The sequence below is a fragment of the Morchella sextelata genome (genome assembly GCF_020137385.1).
Source record: "Morchella sextelata strain SCLS chromosome Unknown scls_9, whole genome shotgun sequence".
NCBI lineage: Eukaryota > Fungi > Ascomycota > Pezizomycetes > Pezizales > Morchellaceae > Morchella > Morchella sextelata.
In genome coordinates, this window is record NW_025408624.1 from 880,941 (window position 1) to 903,091 (window position 22,151).

The 22,151-nt window shown below is 50.9% G+C and overlaps 5 protein-coding genes across 5 annotated transcripts; 2 read left to right on the forward strand and 3 right to left on the reverse strand.

Annotated features, from left to right (window-relative positions):
* Positions 1–5,848: 5,848 nt before the first annotated feature.
* Positions 5,849–7,566, reverse strand: H6S33_012915 (uncharacterized protein; the record flags this gene model as incomplete). The annotated part of the gene is made up of 4 exons (XM_044844267.1): positions 5,849–6,036; positions 6,098–7,348; positions 7,406–7,463; positions 7,516–7,566. The coding sequence occupies 4 exons, from the start codon at positions 7,564–7,566 to the stop codon at positions 5,849–5,851; spliced, it is 1,548 nt and encodes a 515-aa protein (XP_044694624.1).
* A 939-nt stretch (positions 7,567–8,505) lies between these two features.
* H6S33_012916 (uncharacterized protein) lies at positions 8,506–9,015 on the reverse strand (the record flags this gene model as incomplete). The annotated part of the gene is made up of 1 exon (XM_044844268.1): positions 8,506–9,015. The coding sequence occupies one exon, from the start codon at positions 9,013–9,015 to the stop codon at positions 8,506–8,508; it is 510 nt and encodes a 169-aa protein (XP_044694625.1).
* Positions 9,016–10,642: 1,627 nt separating this feature from the next.
* H6S33_012917 (uncharacterized protein) lies at positions 10,643–15,543 on the forward strand (the record flags this gene model as incomplete). Its single annotated transcript, XM_044844269.1, has 6 exons — positions 10,643–10,785; positions 10,868–11,230; positions 11,302–12,136; positions 12,202–14,667; positions 14,723–15,066; positions 15,123–15,543. 6 exons carry the CDS (start codon positions 10,643–10,645, stop codon positions 15,541–15,543), a joined length of 4,572 nt encoding a protein of 1,523 aa, XP_044694626.1.
* A 2,404-nt stretch (positions 15,544–17,947) lies between these two features.
* H6S33_012918 (uncharacterized protein) lies at positions 17,948–18,907 on the forward strand (the record flags this gene model as incomplete). Its single annotated transcript, XM_044844270.1, has 1 exon — positions 17,948–18,907. The coding sequence occupies one exon, from the start codon at positions 17,948–17,950 to the stop codon at positions 18,905–18,907; it is 960 nt and encodes a 319-aa protein (XP_044694627.1).
* A 164-nt stretch (positions 18,908–19,071) lies between these two features.
* Positions 19,072–20,000, reverse strand: H6S33_012919 (uncharacterized protein; the record flags this gene model as incomplete). The annotated part of the gene is made up of 3 exons (XM_044844272.1): positions 19,072–19,200; positions 19,260–19,391; positions 19,476–20,000. The coding sequence occupies 3 exons, from the start codon at positions 19,998–20,000 to the stop codon at positions 19,072–19,074; spliced, it is 786 nt and encodes a 261-aa protein (XP_044694628.1).
* Between the last annotated feature and the right edge of the window lie 2,151 nt (positions 20,001–22,151).

The following is a 22,151-nucleotide window of genomic DNA, read 5'->3' on the forward strand; positions in this document are numbered from 1 at the left end:
CATTCAGCAATTAACAGCCGTTAACGTTACATCTCGTGTGGCCCACCCAGTCCTACCAAATCTATTGTAGCTAGCACATCCGCACCACCCCTCCCTGCCCCCCCTTCTTCTTCCACCCAGATCTACAAAACAAAATCTACAAAAATAAATCAGGGCAAGAAAAACCGTAGATCAGCAACCGGGGTTCCACCCGAAGAAACGGGTTTTCCATGATGCCTACCTTTCTCCTTCTCCACCACCACCACCTTTTCGCCTCTCCAAACAAAATCGCTCTTGCCGAGGAGAGGGTTAGTTAGTTTGGCGATGCCCCGTTTCCCCCTTTTGGACGGCTGCGCCGGGCGGTGCTACTAGAAAGTAGAGTTTACTGAAAAAAACCCCGCGGGTGTGCGGAAACACCCGTTACGTGTTGTGTACCTGCGTATGTGTGCATGCCTGCTTGCTTACCTACAAACCTAGCCCTACGTATACCATGCGAAATAGTGCTTCTGTAGGTGGTGAGGGTGTGGATGGACTGGACCTTACCATGGTTTCTTTTTCATACATGTAGGTACTTTATCTATCGATTCCGAAATGCCCGAACTGATACGGAGACCATCGATGGATGGTCTGGTCCTCCAACAACACACATCTCATACGCTGCGCGGCAAACCGTCAGATTGCGTTGGTTGGATTTCTCCCTCCATCGACCACATACGCCCATAGCCCGTTAAAATATTATATTCCTTTCCCTTATACATGTCATAGTCTCACCACTGCGGGGGAAATTTGGCTGGCTACAGGGCTCGCTATAACGTGATTTAAGCAGGTATAACGGATCTTGACCCTCTTCTAGGAGAAAATAACACTGATCGGGCTAGCAGCTTGCGCGGGGAGAAAACGGGGCTTGAACGGATGGAGTAATTGATTGATCCAGGCCTTTGACTTTTTTATTCTCTTTTCGTTTCTTGCCCTCTGAGAAACCAAAAGCCCGAGCTTATTTTTCCTTTGTACAGTAAGGTAAGTAATTTGCGGGAGCTTTGACGCACGTCAGTATACATAATCTACACTTCTCTCACACACACCAGTAAGCTATCAATAGTTAAAGGGAGATCGGATTGCAAACCGAAATTGCTGCCAGCGAGCCGAGGTGCGCCAGTTGGTTATATCAGGTCTCACTTCTTGATTCAGAGTCTGGACTGAAGGCATAGGCATATATACACCGAATACCCGACATCACCTAAGCTTAAGCTAGAATATATTCTCCTCCGAGTGGGGAAATGTTTTCTTACAGCATATCGGCCCGGCCAGAGGTAGCTCCCCGATGGGATGTTCAGACCCGAGAGCAAAGGGTTAGGTGTATTTCAACGTCACAAGACATTGCTACCCTTTTTGAGTAAATAGTTGTGTACAACATTTAGACGATCCCCATATCTGTGCAGTTAAGGTCTAGACGGTAACCAACCAAGGAGCACATATATGATCGTTGGATATAGGTAAGGTCCTACTCCCCCTTTCATGCCCATTCCAGCGATCTAGAAGATCTATTCACTAAATCACGGGACTTTCAGTCCATGCGCGACATACACGCCCAGCTAACTAGCTGCCAATCGGTGCTGTCAAACCTGTCAGCCAAGGCCTCTGTTGCTGTGTGGGGGGGGGGGGGGGGGGGGTGGACATAGCGTTCGAGAACGATTGGCCTTGAAACGAATATACAGCCAGGACAACTCTAGATGCTGCTGTGCCTCATTTATTTTTATTTTTATTTTTCTCCCTACCTGATGTACCCAGGCTGGATTTCAGCTATACACGAAGTAGCTATCAATAGGGGGTAACTATCGTGTCCTATCAATTGCATATGGTATATTCCATGCGGTGGCTTGATACCAAAGAGCCGACATGCTGTGGCTGCAGGCTTCCGAATTCACTACCTTTTTTTTTTCTTTTCAAAACGCAGGATTTCTCAATATGCGGTTTCTGATCGGAACTCGGGCTCTCCTACAGCTGTACAAATCAAGGATCCGACTTGTGGGTTTTTCTCCTACTCGATCGCCGATTACGAAACTGGACCCCACAGTATCCAAGTATCATAGTCGATCGCCGAGATATTGAGTTTTGAAAAGCATAGACCGAAGCAAGGGGTTGAGGGGAGGGTAGAGCCCTCCCTTCATATTGATCTAGAGCTCTCTCCCCCCTCACTCCAGCAACGCAATGCCTCTGCGCAGCTGCCGATCATACGACCATACACCAACAAGGAACCCCGCTCAGCCCTACTCGAGACCGTGGTGGGCGGTGAAGCGTTTAAAGTTACGAGTTCTGGACCAGGCGGGGCGAGGCCTCTGATTGGCTCGTCGAGTGAAATTTCATGATCTTAGACCGGGGCGTAGAGGTCAACAGCAGGTTGATTGACCGTATCGACCAATCAGAATCCGTTGTTGCTTGAATCTGCAGCGTCGATTGGCGCCTGTCATTCACACTAGGGCTAGGCGAGAGGAGATCAGGGGCTACTTACTACACTTTGTTGCTAGGTGATCAGTCAGGTTCAGTCATGGTCGATAACTCGAAATGCTCTTTTTTTCTTTTTCCTCTTGAATTTCTCTACTCATGAGGGTGCGTGGGGGATCAGGTCTAGGTGGATGCTGAACCGAACCGAGCCAACCATGAGGGCAAGTTTGAAATGCCTTGCAGCCAAAACCCTTGCGACTCTTCAAGGAGATTTCTGCCTGATTCTAAACCAGGCCGAGGCCGCAAAGCCTGGAATGTAAGAAAAGCAATACAGCTACTCGGCAACCACTGGGAGTTGTTCCTGAGCAACGTGACGGAGGTAGGGAGGGCTGTAAAGTCTCCAGAGAGTATCAGATAGTTATGCACGGTATTGCGTCTGGATTGTGTAATTTATGAGGTGTCGTCAAGATGCGATGTCGTCAAAAGATATGCATAGCGGTTTGGCCCTAACCTGGGATCTGGGTTCGTTCAATACTGAGTGGAGGTCCAGGCCAGAACAGAACCTACATACACCCATGTAACAATTAAACTTTGGGGGATCTGGTCGTACCCGATAGCTTGTACTCGACCTACACGACTTCTCTTTTGCAAATCCCCCATATTTGGGGTGCTATCGTGACACGAAAGCGATGACGGTCTGGAATACGGATATCTATGCAAGGGCAATCTCCTTGCATCAGCAATAGGCACTCTAGATCTCTGTTCTACCTACCTACCCACCCACTCCCTCCTTGGGCGAAGAAGAGAAATATCTCCGCACCCACAGGATTTCAGATGTCGAGCATGAGGGTTAGGTTGCCTCGCTAGTTTGCACCACGCAATTATTTGATCTCCAAGAGCTAACCTGGGGGTCATCGCTGGTATCTTCCGACCCTGATGATCTGCTAGTTAATCCGGGGAATGCAGGGAGCAGTTGGTGTTGTGTCCCTAGTTTATCCTGATCCAGAGGCGAAGCTCTTGGCACAGCGCTCGCGGGGAGTACGGGGAGCGAGAAAAGTGGGACGGGTAGCGGGCTGGACCTGCCTAGGCCACGTTAATTAAACGTTAGCTAGTGACGGGTTCAACGGCCAACGGTGTAAACCCTCGAATCGAGTGATTTAAGTTGGACCCCGTTCAATTAGTAGAGTTAGTAGCTCAATTAGTACTGAATAGTTGCACTTTTAGTAGGATACTGATCCATAGTTCCGGGGCTTAGGAAGAGTGAATATTCGAATCGATATGGTGAACTCGAATCGAATGCCTTGTCTGTGACGATTTATGCATGACCTAACCCCGCAGAACGCCATTTTGCTAGTTTTATTAGTAGCATCTGCCGTCAACGCACATGTGGGGAAGTTTTTGGCCGGTGTGAAGTACTGGTGATGATGTGATCTGAAGAAGGATGATGATGATACTGTTGATAGAATAGTTCTCTCACCGAGGCTGAGCAGAGCGGGCATAACACAGTTCCACTGTGTTATCAAAGTCTTTGCTGCTTAGTCGTCCAGCACATATGTACACAACGTCAAAGTGTACATTTATTCCATTTGCAGCCAGCTTAGTCTCGGTGGTACGGAAGACTAAGCCAAGACCGATGGTGGATAAGAATTTTGTCCAATGCTTTCACTATCAGTAGCGTGATCAACAATATCCACCCATCTGTAGATCCTGTCGGACCCACCAGTGCACTATACCCATCTGGCGAGCGAAGTGGAGTGTCAACTATTATCGCTTGATTTTGGTAGGGGAGACTCGGATAGCGTTACACACGACTGAATCTGAGTGATGCCTCATGATCCAATTACGCCCATAGTACAAGTTCCACGAGGTGAGGTGCCCTGCCTCGCCTGCGCAGAGGTGGCATAAGACACTCTGGAAGGCTTACTACAAACAAATGACGTTTGAGAAAAACAATGGCCTGTTTTTTTCTTGCGGAACTGTCATGTCAGTCAGCTTGTACAAAAGTTGTACTATATCGCATGCATTATCGCCCAGGAACAACATGTACTTATCTCGAAGCCACATATACTATACGATATGCATATATGTACTTCAACACATGCAATAAATAAGCACGGGAAAAAATCAAAAAACCAAACACTCAATGTACGACGGGTACCCGGGTACGAATTGCTCTCTCGAAACTCAGCTTGGTCCCTGCATCATTTACTCCTTTGTTCGAGTCCCCGTCGGGCGGAGTAATACGGCTTTTATGGGATGCAATGCCGTGCATACAGCTTGAAGGTAGATATACCGTTCGGCAAACCTTTCTTTCTTGGATTCAGCCCCCGAGGATGCCTTGCGCGGAACATCTTATGCTCGCCGTTTGGATCTAAAATTGATCTGTTTCACCCCTCAGGTGTTTTCTACAGGTACCCCTCCATCGAGGACAGTCATACCACGAATCAGAAAAGCCATTATCTCGTGTCCGACTTTAATGATATAGATTGACATTTTCGTAACATTGACTGTGTCTATGTCGTCATCATCAGGTCCTTAGTTATATGAAGGATCAAGTGTATTATGCCCGCTGTTTCAAAAACAGGAAGATACTTTCCACCACATGATTGAGAGACAAGCTAGACGGGAGCTTTTGCCCCCTTGCGTCTCAAGTGGCTATTTAAGCATCTTGCAGTAGCAAGAGCGGATGTTGGTCACTGTCACGCTTAAATGGCGGTGAGTGATATCTCATGATTATATTTCTATCGCGGCTCGGTGTCTCGGTTGATTGTGGTCAGCAGCATGCCGCCTAGGTCACAGTAGCCAGTGAGTGTTTTTCTCATATTGCTGATGTAGTGCGCAGCCAGGAGGTATCGGAAGGCTACAGTCGCAGTTTTAGTGGCTCTGCCCAAGCATCGGTTCTTACTTCGCGATGTTATAGGGCCGGTTTATTTGACCCGGAGTTGTCGATAAAGGACATCGAATATGACAGTTGGTCGATCAGTTGGAGAGGCAGATACCTGGTTAGTTGAGGGAGCGGGTACGTGGTCCATTCAAATAGTGAGACGATACCTGTCTTTATTGTGGATAAATTAAATAGTCAACTAGACTCCGTCCTTTGCAATAAACCACGGTTTACCAGTTTATCAGGAGTGGAGGTTGGGATTCACCTAGGGTATTCGGTACTAAAACTGCACAATGCACCGGCATCTATTAACACCACATGACTTACAATGAGAACGATATGGACGGGATTTGGGGCTGTAAAAGAGCGCCATAGAAATACTTGATCTCAAACACTGCCATTTAATCCCAGGACAACACTTTCAAGTCATTTTCAAGTATTATGAATCAATCGAGCTATTATAATGGTCGCTGTCTACACTTCATAAAAAAGAAACCAATCTTCATCACGGGATATCACTCGCTGATTAGTAGCATCAACTATTTACAGCATCGGCTTCAGATCATCCGCAACTCTAAACGGCGCCTGCGTCTTTGCTTTCACCTCATTGACAGTAACCTCCTGCGCAATCTCTACCAGCGTCAGCCCCTCCGAGAAATCAACGTCAAAGACGCCCAGCTCCGTGATGATTCTTGATACGCAATTACGCCCTGTCAATGGGAAAGTACAACCTACACCCAGTTAGCTACCACACCCTGCTCCACCACCGGAAAAAAAAAGAAGAGAACATACTCTCCAAGATCTTCGGACCTCCATTCTTGTCGCAATGCTCCATTGTCACAACGACTTTTGTCTCTGCGGGATTCGATACCAAGTCCATAGCACCGCCCATGCCCTTGATGCGGCCAGGGAGTGCCCAGCTCGCGATGTCACCGTACATGCCGACCTGCATTGCGCCGAGGATTGTCAGGTCGATACGCCCGCTGCGGATCATGCCGAAGCTCTCTTCGGATCCAAACACCGAGGCTCCAGGGGCGAGCGTAACGGTTTCCTTCCCGGCGTTGATCAGGTCGGCATCCTCCTGTCCGCGCTTTGGATACGGGCCCAACCCGAGTATGCCATTCTCGGACTGCAGCTGCACAGAGATCTCCGGGTCCACGAACGACGGCGCCAGCATCGGCATCCCAATGCCCAGGTTAGCATACATCCCGTTCTTAAACTCTCTCGCCGCCCTCCTCACAATCCTCTCCCTCCTCCTGGCAGCCTCCCCAGTCCCCAACGCCGCCTGAACATCCTCCCCGGGCTCCCTTGCAAACGTATACTTCTCGATGCCCTTGACGCGCTCCTCACTCTGTATCACCCTCTGCACATAAATCCCCGGCAGATGCACCGCCGCCGGCTCAATCTCCCCAACCTCCACAACCTCTTCCGCCTCCACCACCGTCACGCGCGCATTCCTCCCCATCGCACCGTTAAAGTTGTTGGCCGCAAGCCGGAACTGACAGTTCCCCAACCGGTCCGCCCGCCACGCCTTCACAAACGCCCAGTCCCCGCGGATCGCCTCCTCGAGCACATACCCGCGGCCACCCCACTCACGAACCTCCCGTGCCGCGCCATACTCCGCCACAGACCCATCTGCATTATAGCGCACGGGGAGCTCTCCGCTCTGGACCACGGTGCCTAGCGCTGCGGGCGTGTAGAAGGCGGGTATGCCAGCGCCGCCAGCGCGGCACCGCTCGGCGAGGGTGCCCTGCGGGGTGAGTTCTAGTGAGATGCGGCCGCTGAGGTAGAGGCGCTCGAAGGTCTTGTTCTCGCCAACGTAGGAGGCGATCATTTTTGTGATTTGGCCCGAGGCGAGGAGGCGGCCGAGGCCGTGAGTGTCGGTACCGGCATTGTTGGAGACGGCGGTGAGGTTCGTGATGTGGGGGGTGGACTCGAGCGCGGAGATGAGAGTTGTGGGGACGCCGCTGAGGCCGAAGCCACCGGCGAGGAGGGTACTGTGGGATTTGAGGTCGTGGATGGCGGCCGCGGCAGAGGGGTAGACTGGCGGGTGTTAGTGGGAGGAAGAAGAGAGGGGCGGGGGTGGAGGGAGAGGGGTACTTTTGTTGATTTCTCGACGGTGGGGGGTGGAACTGAAGCTTCGGAAGAGGAGCAGGTGCTGTGGAGGGTCAGTATCAGAGCTTGATATTTAAAGAAGAACTACTACTAACCTTCTGCGAACGGGTGAAGCTGCGGGCCATTGCGGTGTTTGCTAACGACATTGTGACTGGGTATCTATTTCCTCTGACTGAGCTCTCACGAGAAGAAGTTGAAGCTCAGGTCACTCGGGCCCAGAGCCTCCGGTAAGCATCGGTTACACGCGGGGTGACAGGGAACAGAAGAGACAGAAACCTTCCTTCTTCGGTGACCGTCGACTGACTGACCGATTGAGTGTTTGTGAACAATTTAGGACTGGGTGATATTTTAGCTACATGCAGCTGGCCATGGAAGAGCTCGAGTGATGCTGCATGTTTGGGTGCTGTGGATCATTGACACCTAGCTAGATAGTACCGGCCGGCCCTTATCGACCTGGTGGCTATCACCACTGGGACCACACAGGTAGATCGATTGGTATGCATTGCTATATAAACGCTCTCTTGATATTATGTATGCCCTTGCCTTCCTAAGTCTCAATTACACCCTCACTTCAATCTCAATCGTCTCCTTCAGCTCTCAAGTCTCAAGTTCCCCGCAGTCGCACTTATCGCCGCGCGCATGACGTCTGGGGCCAACCCCATCGCGGTAAGCCCCCCCACAGTTGTGTGCAGTAGGTATCAGTACATTAGCCGCCTGCACCCCGGATTTCCGGCGGTGTGGGGTACGGCGTTCCCCAGACTCCACTTTTCACTCCACACACCACACCAGAATTTTACTTGGACAACACTGGCAGAGAAAGCAGGCAGATAAAATCAACTCCTTGGATGAAATTACTCAAAGAAAAAATATCATACAGTATTTAGAGAAAAGGAGAAAAAGTCGTATCATAATACAGAACGAGAACATCAGATATACCCACATCAGTAATAAAAAAAAAAAGAAAGAAGCTATATCCGCAGCATGACGTCACCGCGATAAGCTGCTCAACTCAACCAACCCCCATCCAATTGCCAACCACCACATCCAAGGAAATTCGTCTGGTAAATAGCAAAAAGAGCACACCACTATAATTTCTTCTGCGCCTCCTCTCCGCGTGCCAGCACTAGCCCTTCCTTTACCACAGGTCTCCTCCTCTCATTCTCCCTATTCAACACCAGTACCGGCGTCCTATCCGTCGTATCCACAACGCCCTCATCATAAGTCATTCCATCAATCATCTTCGCCTCCCTCGTCGCCCTCAGCGCCTCCTCTGTCGTGATGGTGCTGCCCGTCGCATTACTCGCGGGGCTCCTCCTCTCGCCAGGAGTTGTCCCCGGCGCGGGCGAGGGTGTGGCGGGGGATGATGTAGGTGTAGGCGTGTAGGAGGTGATGTTGCGTGCTTGGTCAAAGTAGCCGCCGAGGCGGGAGATGCGGTCGGCGGCGGAGACGGTGTCGCCGCTGGGGCGGTGGCCTTCGTGGCCGTCTTTGATGGCGATGGTGGAGATGCCGGACATGGGCGTGCCTGGAGCGGAGGGGCTCTCGGAGTAGGGGGTGGCGAGCTGCGGGGAGGGCATGTTTAAGAATGTTGCGCTCATTGTGCTTGCTTGTATATGTAGGTATCGTGGGGTGTCTTGTAGAGTGACAAAGGGCTCAGAGTGTGTGAGTAGCGGTGACAAAGAGATGTGAGGGATGGATGGGGCACTGAACTCATAAAGAAGACAATCTTTTCAAGAGACCCTGCCAAGCGGTGCCGGCCATGTGACATGGGCCAAGGCACTCCACTGAATATGACGATGAGGAGGGCTTGCGGTAATGATCGGCGGTGATCGCCGGGGTAGGGAGATCTGGAGTTTCTTGATTGTTATTTAGCGGTGTAGATCGATTATCTCTTTCCTCACTTTGGTCCGGGCGAATACCTCGATAAGCCTTGTCTCGTTACTTGTGGGATTGAGGAGCGGGTTCCTGGGGGTGGTGATTGGTGCGGGCGACGAGTGATGGCGTGTGAACCCTGCACGTACATGTAGCAGTACTTCTGCTTGGAAGGCTGGCGTTCCACATCTGTCCCCTTACATCAAGACTACGTTGTTTTGACTGGGCGTGACAGTCAGGGTTTTCTTTGGGGACTGTTGCCTAGCCTGTAGACTAAGAGAGTACTTTAGGCTGCTTAATTCCGTTGGTAGAGTAGTGAGAACTGGTTTGAGAGCTGCAGTAGAGGATCAGGGGAGGTATTATGGAGTGCATTATGATCTGCTAGGACCAACTCTTGAACTTGGCGGGATTCATGGTGAATCAACTGAGGCGCGCGCGGTAGAGATGGCTTCTCGGGCCGCGCGGGAGTGTCTCACGCAGCCAAGTGATGCCCTGTGACGGATAACAAACAACCTTGAAGAGAAGTTTTCATATCAGAAGAGTTAACTACTCGCCAAAAAATAAAGTCTGGCGGTGAAATAAGTACCTTTGCAACGCAGCCATTCCTATATACTTGAGAGCGACCACACTTGACCTGTGGTGTGTTTCTTACAGGTACATTCTTGAGCATCCGTAGTGATACGGTGCTCTGAATGACTTGTCTAAATAAAGAAACTTGGTCTTTGATATATAGGTATGAAAAACTTTGCAGGAGTGCTTGACAGTTGGTTTTACCGTCATAGGATATCACTCGGCTCTCAACCCCCACCTGGGGAACGCATTCTCAATTGAGGGTATGTATCGAGATAAGACAGTAAATACTAGCGTTAGATATACGTAACTTCTAAATATTTATGACTTGTGGCGGTTTTAAACACTTTCGCCTATTAATTGTCGTGTCGTTGCTAGAGGATCCAGTTCCATCTCTACTAAAACAGCTACACAGTACGCTGTGCAGAGTAGTGCTTCTCCAAGTCGTGATATACAAAGGGCACTCACTCGCCCCTCCAGCCGGCTCCAGGCCTCCCATTAACCCCACCTCTGCCTCTGCCTCTGCCTCAATCCGTTGTTGCCAACCAACTAACTAAAGCCCTAATAATGCAAGCGTGGCCTCAAAGGTCTTGGCGCCCTTTCAGCCTCCTTCTCGTCCCGCCGTGGAACATTTGGATTGGAAGCCCACACTTGGACAGATATACAGACCAGAGGCCCATGAATTGAAGAAACATACACCATATCAACGAAGCTCAATTCGAAGGCACCTAAATCTTTTACTAAAGTAAGCAGCTTCCTGTTTGAAGTTATAAACTCGGCAGGATGCGATTGACAGACTTCCGGAGAAGCCTCCCCACGGGACTGCTCCTCCTGACGCCATACCTCCGCCTGGCCCTCTGCAGCCCCGCTGTCAATGTCGGTCTCAAAGCCTCCTGGAACGGCGCACCGTTCCTTATCGAGCTACTGTAAGCACCCTTTCCCCGCAAAATACTCCCCCAACCCCCGCAATCATGGGTTAGTAGTCCACACTAGCTAACGCACAGCTAGTGAAACCGCCGCCGACGAAAATGAAGCTTCCTACTACCCGCTCCTCGACCGAATAGCAACCGGCGAGTTCTCAAACGTATCCTCTGACAAGGCGCTCTACGAGTCGTTCCTCCGCGCTGTGCAGGAGGAAGGGTTCTTGAAGGACGCGGTTGAGCTTGCGAGCTTCAATCTCGCACTGAGCATCCATGCGGCGGCGCCGCGGATCGAGGCGCACTATCACTACTACGAGAACCAGCTGGAGCCGCAGATGGGGAAGCTGTACAAGCCAGGGTGCGAGACGTGGCTGCAGTGGAGCCATAAGCAGATTTGTAGCACGACGGGGGATTATAAGGATATGTTGGGGTCGTGGGAGAGGTATCCGAAGTAAGTTTTGCTCGAAAAAGGGAGTGGAAACTTGTAGTGGGGCAATGGGCTAACTGGTGGCGGGGTTTTAGTGAGAGACGGAAGCTACAGTTCGACCGAGTGTTGGGGTCGAAAGATGATGTGCCGGCGGCAATCTTATATGCGGATATCCTATCACCTGCGTTCAAAGAGCACCACAAGATCTTGAAGGAATTCGCCAATGTCGGCAAGATATCATACCGTGTCCGTCACCGTCCCTCGCCCACACGCAAGGACCGCCCCGTAATGCTCAGCGGCTATGGTGTGGAGCTAGCTCTCAAGAAAACGGACTACATTGTCATGGACGACCGCGACATGGACAGCTCCACCGAAGAGCGCAAGTCCGACTCCGAAGCACCCGCACTCGACGACGAGGAGATCCAACACATCACACCTATCCACCCCAAGAGTCTACCAGACCTCGGTCTCCATGCTGCATCGTTCATCATGAACTCCGAGGACCCCCTCAGCACGCTGCAGAAGTTCCTCCAGGACTTCCCAAAGCACTCGGGACGTATCGGGCACATTGAGGAGAATCTTGAGATGCTCAATGAGCTTAGGGAGAATAGGGAAGCGTTCTCGGCGGTGGGGCAGAATAGCTTGTGGATCAATGGAGTGCAGCTGGCCGAGAGCCAGATCAATGCGTTTGCGCTCTTGGAGCATCTGCGTAACGAGAGGAAGCATGTTGGGAGCTTGACCGCACTGGGATTGAATAATAGTGAGGCGGTACAGCTCGTCAGTCACCATATCATTGCCGATTCGAAGCTATCGGAGCTGCCACAGAGGTTCGATTACAGGGACGATATCGATGGCGGGAACGTCATCGTCTGGCTCAACGATCTTGAGAAAGACAAGCGGTACAAGGACTGGTCCTCGTCCGTGTCTGTGGTATGTATAACACAGCTTTCCCCATTCTATCCACAAGCTTAAGATCCACGTACTGACATACACAGCTCATGCGCCGCATCTACCCCGGCCAGCTCCACCCCCTCCGCAAAAACATCCACCACCTTGTCCTCCCCGTTGACCTCACCTCCCGCGATGACCTCGTCCTCCTCTCGGAGCAGCTACGCATGTTCGTGGAGCGTAAGATCGCAATCCGCTTCGGTGTCGTCCCACTCGGCAAGACCGACTCCGCCATCGCCCAAGCCAAAGTATTCTACCATCTCAAGAACACCTACGGTCTCGCCGCAGCCCTTCGATACGTGCACGAGTCACTCGCGAATACAGACTTCAGCAAGCCGAGTGCCAAAGTGTTCAAGAACGTCCTGAAAGATGCATCGCCGAGGAAGGAGAAGCCGGTGCTTACGCTCGAAGAGATCCTGACGAATGAGGATGTCGAGGCATGGCATGCAAAGGCGAAGAGCTGGGGCAGTCGCCTAGGCGTGAACCCGAATGCCCCGCCGGTGTTCATCAACGGTCAATCATTACCGCGTGATGAGGCTTGGATGCAGAATATGGCGTCGAAGCTACAGGCAGATGTACAGGTGACGCAGCGCGCGGTCTATGAAGAGCTTATCGACGATAACAGTGATATCACGGGTCTCCTCATGACTGGTGCTGTGATCAGGCGCAATACACATATCGTTCCGGAAGATGAGGCTTCGGTCAGTCTTGTAAATCTGGTCGAGTTGGAGTCTGCGCATGCGGATATCATGAAGGACTTGCCCAGGATTTCTACGGATAAGCCAGCGCCACTTGAGGCAGCTACCATCTGGGTTGTGGGAGATTTCGACGAGAAAGATGGATACCAGCTACTTCAGGGAGCTATGGAGCTACAGAAGGAGGCTTCGGGCGTGGATTTGGTGCTTATCAATAACCCTCAATTGTCCGCGAGCACACACACGCTGTCAACATTGTTACATCAGCTGCAGCAGGTCGGTTTCTTCACTTCCCCAGAGAGACTTGAACAGCTACTCGAAGAAGTGAAACCAGTACAAGACTTCGTTGACCTGCCCAAGGTTGAGGCCTTAGTGGGGTCTCAAGCAGATGTTAAAGCTTCTGGATGGACCTATCCCACCCACATGGAGTCCAGTAAGTTCTGGGAGAGCGCTCGGGTCCTGGCAGACAAGTGCGGGTTCAAGCCCGGAGAACGCGGATTGGTGGTCAATGGCCGTGTCATTGGCCCCATCCCTAGAAATGAAGACTTTGTAGGCGATGATTTCAAACAGCTGCTTGAATATGAGCTGTCACGCCGTATTGCGCCTGTTCTTAACGCAGCTCAAGATCTCGGCGTGATGGAGAAGAAGATTAAGTCTCCAGCTGGCCTTACGAACCTGGTTGCGCTGACTATGGCGTCTGATGTTCCGGCGGGGCTGTTCGAAGCACCGGTGACGGGTAGGACGGATGCGTTCCTGAGACTATGGAAGGATGAGCACACCGCTATCGAGAGCGGTGATAAGGATAGTGCTATGTTCCAAGTAGTCGCCAATGTAGACCCTGCGAGCGAGAGCGCACAGAAGCTGGTCCCGATCCTCAGGGTCCTTGGCGAGATGGACGGCGTGTACCTCAAGATCTACCTTACCCCACAGCGCATGATCTCCGAAGTTCCAGTAAAAAGGTTCTACCGCCATGTCCTCGAGTCGAAACCAGTGTTTGATGAAGCAGGCAATATCATTGACCCCAAAGCGCGCTTCGAGAATATCCCTGGCGCTATCCTACTCTCCTTGAGCATGGACGTGCCCCCATCATGGCTTGTGAACCCAGAGGAGTGTATCTACGATCTTGACAACCTCATGCTTGACTCCTTGAAGGACCGTCTACAAGGCAGTGACGTCGAAGCTCTTTACCAGCTCCGCAGCATCCTCATCGAGGGTCACTCCCGTGATGTCAGCACTGGCGGTGGCCCACCTAAGGGAGCACAGCTTGTCCTCGGTACAGAGAAGGAGCCGCTGTTTGCAGACACAATCATCATGGCCAATTTGGGATACTTCCAGTTCAAGGCAAACCCAGGGCACTGGAACATGGGGCTCAAGGAAGGCCGTACGTCTGAGATCTTCCACATCGACTCTGCTGGCACCACCGGCGGATACTCCTCTATGCTACCGCGCGCCGGCGAACAAGAGCAGGAGGACAGTGATATCACTCTCATGAGCTTCCAGGGCGCAACGTTGTTCCCAAGGCTGTCAAGGAAGCCGGGAATGTTGGAGGAGGATGTGTTGGACCAGGAGTCGATCAGTAGCGGCAGCTTCGCGAAGAAGTGGATGAAGAAGGCGGAGGGCATCATGGTGGATGCTGGCTTGATGGCGGCGCCAAAGAGGGCGGTGCAGAAGGGACAGGCGGAGATTAATATCTTTTCGGTGGCGAGTGGACATCTTTATGAGCGCTTTTTGAATATCATGATGGTTAGTGTTATGAAGCACACGGATAAGACAGTTAAGTTTTGGTTCATCGAGAACTTCTTGTCGCCGTCATTTAAGGTATGTATCCTCCCGTATCCGCTGTTGTATGTGCGGTGTTCTGACAGAGTGGTAGGATTTCATCCCAACAATGGCGAAAGAGTATGGCTTTGAGTATGAGCTCGTCACATACAAGTGGCCGCACTGGCTTCGCGCACAGAAGGAGAAGCAGAGAGAGATCTGGGGATACAAAATCCTCTTCCTTGATGTTCTCTTCCCTCTGGACCTTGATAAGGTCATCTTCGTAGACGCAGACCAGATCGTAAGAACGGACATGAAGGAGCTTGTAGACCTTGACCTCCAGGGCGCACCATACGGGTTCACCCCCATGTGTGACTCCCGCGAAGAAATTGAAGGCTTCCGCTTCTGGAAGCAAGGCTACTGGGCTAAATTCCTGAAGGGTCTTCCCTACCACATTAGGTTTGTCCCATCCCTCCTAAAACCCTCAAACCCAGCTAACCATGCCACCTCAACAGCGCACTCTACGTCGTAGACCTAAAGCGCTTCCGCCAGATCGCCGCCGGTGACCGTCTCCGCCAGCAATACCACCAGCTCTCCGCCGACCCAGCAAGCTTAGCAAACCTGGACCAGGATCTGCCCAACCACATGCAGAGCATCCTGCCGATCCACTCGCTACCGCAGGACTGGCTGTGGTGTGAGACATGGTGCAGTGATGCGAGTCTCAAGACGGCGAAGACGATCGATCTGTGTAACAACCCGATGACGAAGGAGCCGAAGCTGGATAGAGCGAGGAGGCAGGTGCCGGAGTGGACGGCGTATGATGATGAGATTGCGGAGGTGGCGAGGAGGAGTAAGGTGGCGAAGGAGGAGGTGAAGGAGGTGAAGGTGGAGGCGGTAGAGAAGAAGGTGGTCCTAGAGGAGAAGGATGAGCTTTAGATAGTGAGGCGTGGGACTTGTAGCCTGTTTTGTTTGTGCGTAGCGGCATAGATACATGTGAATCATTGATATTGAATACATTCTGATTCTACTACACTGTGATTCTCAATTGGTGCGCGTTTTTAGTGGTGGGAAGGAAAAGTGGAGTGCACATGTACGAAGTTTTGTAAATGGAGATTATTGGCAGATGGGCCCTCAAATGTTGATCTTCATATTGACCCCACCTAACCTCCTCTACCGGCAGAGGACATGTAATCATTGATAAGGTACAAGGCGTCGATGGGCCGAAAACGTGATAGATTATTAGTACTGCATACAAGTACATGTAGGTGTCCTTAGCTCGCCTTATCGCCCGCCCCCTCCCCCTTAAGTACTACCGGCGCATTGAAAAATGTGTGGGCGAGTTTGGTCTAGTGTTAGACCGCTCGTCATGGAGGAACACCGAGTGTTTGAATCTCGATGACCATCAGCAGGTCATTGGTCCAGTCCCGGGGTGGGAGTATTGGGGAAGTATTAGTAGTTATTACTAATACTTCCCCGGTACTTTTGTTTCTTTTATTTTTTAGATCAACCCACCCACACGTTAAAATACTGCGGTAAGCACTTTTAGTTTCTTTTATTGTCTGTCGCATGACCCTTGTGACGATTGCTTGTGTGATCTGGAAAGTAACTGGAGGTGGTTTCTTGGCGCGCGAGTGATAGGTTATGATTATAAAGCTACACTACCATCTGGGTTTGTAGACGAGAACAACGGAGGCATTAATTGAGCCAGTAGTTGTAACTCTAGTACATTCAATCCGGTTATGCCTACTTACAGTGACGGTACTGGTGGCTTCGATTCAGTCATAAGCTAGTTTGACAGTACTGGAGCCAGAGTTGGATGCCCTCCGCGATTGAACCATGGGGTATTCTGATCTTTGCTCCTTTCTCTCCACCCTCCTTGTTGCCCAAAAATCTCCCTAATCTCCCCCTTTCCCCGCTCGCTATACTTTCTGTTATCGTTCCTTTTTCTCCGCTCCCTCCTCCTCAGAGCCCTCCCGGAAAGGTGAGCAAGAATCATCAAAGTGGTAGATGGGCTATTGCCTAGCATGCGCTTCATGTGCTAACTAGATCTATATAGGATACTCCCTATGTGTATAGAGCCCAGTTTATTAAGACTGCAACTGCATCTTTGTTTTTATGGCCACAAAAATTATAGTGTTTCTTGATGATCCATGAAGCTTTTTATGGCGGTGTGGTTGTTCTCTCGGCCCAGAGACTTGTGATACCTGTTCCATGTGAGGAAACAGATTGTGCAATTTGGCCCGTTGATGATGGAATTATAGAGGGTTTGCTCTAGTTGGGCTAGAAAAGAGTGGCTTTTCAAGCCAATACCTAGGCGTTGTTTGGGGGATAGCTGCTGCCGTACCGGGCCGGCTTCATAAAAGAGTGTTCGCAGCCGTGATAATTCCGGAGGCAATCTTATGCCCGCCACAAGGGTACAGGTACCCCGTCTCCGCAACGTTCTGCGTGTTTTTCTAGAAACTGCAGTTCTGGAGCGATCCTCCTTTGGTTCAAAATTTCGATACTGAGATCTAGCATAAATTGGTGCGGCAGATACAAATTATGGTGATAGGGCTACTCTATGGATGCCTGCCCGTGATAACTACCCTGGATGATATAAAGTTGACTATCGACTTCCAGCTATAATAATATTATTGGAAGGTTCAAATTCCAGTTTGTAGTTGGGTTGTGCCCTTGATTCACCTGTCGTCTGGAGAATACCTTCGGCATAAATTGAAAATCGTCCAAGAATATGAGCCTTAAAGCGCGAAGATAAATAACTCGACGGTACATATGCCGCCATTATAACCATAAAGATAGTCTGAGACTGCTGTTTTCAAGTCGATTCTCATCGAATCTATTGGATCCATACTAGCTCTTGCTAAAAGCTGGGCTGGGAATGGAGATTTTCTAGGCTTTTTGATTTAGGGCAAAGTTTGTGCTATTATTATCGCCAAAGCCGAGCATTGAAATTCTGAGTTATGCTGCCCAGTTTTGAAATGCCTTGTAAATCTGCTCTAGGCTGTTTGAGATATTCTTTTTCTTTTTACCTGTGGTATTCCAGATATTTGTCGACTCCGAACTGATAATCTTTGCTGTTAATTGTTAGTTAGCAGCTATTAACCACTCATAGCTGATAGCTAGAGCCTTTGTGCTTTGCGCAAAAGCTCTGATATATAAAACCAATCAAGGTCTCCAACTGCACTTCTAGAATAGAGCTGCAGCTATCTAGACCTGGAGCTATTACAAGCTGGTGATATCACCGCCAAGGCCCCAATTAAGCAACACCTCTACCCCAGTCAGTCAGTATCCCCATAAAAATAAAAATACCCACAACCCCACTATCGCGAAAGAACTCACCATGCATCCCACCCCCTCCACGCACACCACGCACCCCCCCGAACCCCCTTCCTGCGTCCAATTCTCACCGCAAGACCCCACGCTCGTCACCCTCGGCACCTACTTCCTCAACGCCTCCGCCGCCGACCTCTCCTCCAAGAAAACCGGCCACCTCTGCCTCTACTCCGTCACCCCCGATGAAGGCTTCACGCTCCTCCAGTCGCACCCCACACAGGCGATCCTGGACCTGAAGTTCTCGCCACATTCGCCAGACACACTCGCGCTCGCACACTCCCTTGGCCAGGTCAGCGTGTGGACGCTCTCCGAGCGCGCACTGACCCTGAAGGCGCTGTTCACGCCATTCCCGGAGGACGTGCTAGTGCTGTCACTCACGTTCTCGCCGACGAGCCGCGACACGCTGGCTGTGACGCTATCGACCGGGGAGGTTGCAACGGTGTCGCTGGAGAGCGGGGAGGTCGTGGAGCGCTGGGCGCCGCACACGCTTGAGGCGTGGACATGCGTGTTTACGCCTGACGGGCGGGGCGTGTATTCGGGTGCTGACGACAGCGTTGTGTGTCTGTGGGACGTCGCGGGCGGGAGCGAGGCGTGGCGGGATCGGAGGAGCCATGGCGCGGGGGTGACGGCGGTGCTGCCGGTGGGAGGGGAGGGGGCGGTGTTGACGGGGAGCTATGATGAGGGGTTGAGGGCGTTTGAGGTGCGGGGCGGGAGGAGGGGGGTGGTGGGGGAGGTGAGGGTTGAGGGGGGCGGGGTGTGGAGGTTGGCGTGGATGGGGGAGGGGCAGAAGAGGGTGTTGGCGAGCTGTATGCATGCGGGGACGAGGGTGGTGGATGTGGAGGGGCTGGAGGTGGTGGCGGGGTGGGTGGAGGGGGAGAGTATGAATTATGGGAGTGATGTGACGGCGGATGGGAGGGTTGTGAGTTGCAGCTTTTATGATAAGAGGTTGAGTTTGTGGTCTGCTTGACCATTGGCTACTACTGATCGACTACTACTGCACTACTTAGAAATAGATGGAGTGAAAGCAAAAAAGAAAAATAGAGTATATTCGGAAGACAATCTAATTCCTGCATTCCCTTCGTGACAAATTTTTCTACAATCAACCGCTAAGTAAAAGGAAAAAAAAGCCATCTACACAATGATCTCCAGCTCGTGGGCATAGCCGATTGTGTTTTCGATGATTGTGCCAGAAGCCAGAGCTTCCTTCTCGGACTCCTCGACCGGGAAGTAGACACGGCCATCCCTGACCTCCCATCCTTTCTATAATAGCCATTAGCATTCCATTCCGTCCGTAGTGAAGCAATATGGGGGGACTCTACCTCCTGCGCAAACTTGATGACTGCGCCGTCAGAGTCCAAGAACAACAGGTTCTTCGCATTGGACACGGGCAAGCTTGCGTATGCCTTCTCGGAGCATGTAGCGATCTCGTTCCTTATAGTTCCGACGAGGACCTATCCCGACACATTACATTCGCTCAATCCATCCATCCCATCCATCCCCAGTCCATCCATCCCAAGAAAAGAAAACAAACTTACCTGTGAGAACAAGGCATACTCCTCACTCGGCATCTGCGAGCTCTTCGTCGCATTCCACACCTTATCGTAGCTCCCCTCCATCAACCACCTCTCGAGCATGATCGGATGCCTCACAAACGGATCCTTCTCCATATCGCCCTCGAGGTTCTCGAGCGTGGTGTGGAAGTCGGCGATGTCGTTCTTGCTCAGCAGGAGCAGCAGGTGCAGGCCCACAATCTTGCTGCGGTGCGGGCTGGGCGACGCCGTGTTGAGGCGGTGGTCCTCGTAGAACGGCTGCAGCTGCGAGTAGTAGCGCGAGAAGGCGGCGTCGTCGGTCTGGTGGATGCTAGTGAGGGCGCCGATCTCGAGCACCTCGCGGGCGAGGAGGAGGATGGGGGTGGGGGTGCTGGGCGCCGGGAGGAGGGCGTTGCGCGTGAGGAGGGCGATCTTGAGGGAGGAGAGGGAGCGAGAGGCGGTGGTGTAGTCGCCCTTGGAGACGCTGCTGATCAGCGCTTGGTGGAGGGTCTTGAGCTCTTTGTCGGCCATGGTGAGTGCTGTGATGGGCTGGATGTAGATAGAAGTTTGGCGGGATGGATGGATGGAGGTGAGGTGGTTGAGATAGATGATAGATGGGAGACGTGTTGAGGTGTTGAAGGTTAGTTAGTGGGGGGGTTCAGGTAACTGGCTGGCTGGCTGGCTGGTTGGCTACCTCACTCGACAGGGTTAGTTAACAGCCAAGCTTGCAGGGGATGGATGCATGCAGGTCGGTCGGAGGAAGTCTTGAGTTTTCAATCATTTCCAATAATTGATAGTCAGGTTGAAATTAAGTGCCCTCAGATTCAATACGATTTAGGATCGATTGCTTGCACATTAAGAATATGTAGCCAGAAGATGAGACAGGTTAATTGGATAACGATTTCTGCTTTTTGGCCTTCTGTTACAATACCCTTGGCTGTACTATCATTTCTGCCATGGGATTGCTTGCGAAGTTGGTAGCGAGGATTGAATAACTTAGGGGGAGTGCAGTACTAAAATGCCCCTAAAAGCATGGGACTATTCAAACCATAAAACCCGTCGAATCAATTTAAATCGAAACGGCACTCTAAACGATTCAATATTTGACGAGGTACGGAACCCTCAAGAAATAAGCCAAAATAGAAAAACGAGCAGTGTTGACCCCCCCCCCCCAAAAAAAAAAAAAAAAAATCAGCTCCTCAGTCCGCCAAAGACCCAAAAGCCAACGGCGAGGAGGCAGCAAGCTTTCAAACTGGTCCCGTGGCTTTCAATATCTACGTGGGCTATACTAACCGCAGGGACTGTATCTTTACGTTGAGTCAGATTATAAAAGAAAGAAGCCATGAAAATAGAGAAGGGGGAGATGTAGGGGCATCGAAGGAGGGAAACCCAACCAGGTACCTCAAGCTACGGGGGCATAGTAATACAGAAGTCTAGATCTGGAGGATCCAAGATCCAGAAAGAGACCATCGAGCAACCACCTTCTCACGCTTTCTACAACAAGACTTGGACGCGCAAGAAACGGGAGTCTACGCCCGGTCTTAGAGGCCAGCAAGCAGCCAGCGGGAAATCACTCTCAACTACTTGATCTGCTACCGACAAGTCCAATGAAGGGAAAGAACCAGGTCTACAACGCGGCCTGCCCCTTTCAGGTGTACGTAAAGTAATAGGCTGTTTTTGAAATAGTATATCTAGATCATGTCAACTGGAGAGAAAAGGTTGCAAAACAGAGAGGGATTTGGGAGAGGAGAGGGGGGGGCGCTTAGCTCAGAATGGTCCAATGGTTGGCATTACTGTATACGTAGCGTGTAAGGCCCCATAAAAAAGAAGCAGCACAAATTTAAGAGTGCTATGGTAAATCATGAATCTTCAACTCTTCGACCCGCTAAAGGTTAGGAAGCAGAAGGCTTAACGGCCCCAGCTGTTTGGTTTCTATTCGGGCTATATAGTAAATTACTACATGTAGTTATATATACAGGTTATGTCAGCCCGGGAAAGAAATTTTACAAGATACATAACCCGGGGTGGGGTGTGGGGGTGGGGGGGTTGGAAGGGAAGAGGCAACTCAACTAAAAATATTTTTCAAAGATAGAAATTTCTTTTTTCAGACAAGGTCTAAATAACACAGTTTTCGGTAGACGTACTCTACAATAACACATGATGCAAGATGACACAGGTCGCTATGAAAAGAATGTAATCGAGCTATTAAAATAATTACAGATGGCTGAGCATTGACATCGAAGGATTAGGGGTCCTGCTCCATCTTGGCACACTGCCAAGCTCAAGTATCATTTCCAGCGCAGCGTCCACCATGGGCGAGTAGTCTAATATCTAGACTGCTCGCCGGCTTAGACACCGAGTGTTTAATTGGGCAAGGTCCTGAGTAATTCAAACCGGGGGTGGGAGTACTAGTAACGCACATTAATCAGTAAGTCGTTGCAGTACTTTTTGTTTCTCTTTTTTTTTTTTTTTTTTTTTTTTTTTTTTAGTGGAATAAATTAGGAGGCCACTTTGATTTTTGATTCCCCTGGAGAAGGAGGAACGAACTGTGTCATTTTAGACCTTTTCCATATTCTTTTTTTTTTTTTTTTTTTTCCCTACAAAGATTCATCCCCCAAAAAGCAATCAACGTGTATTGTGTTTTCGCCTATAGTTAGGACACGACCGAAGGCAGTTGGCCCA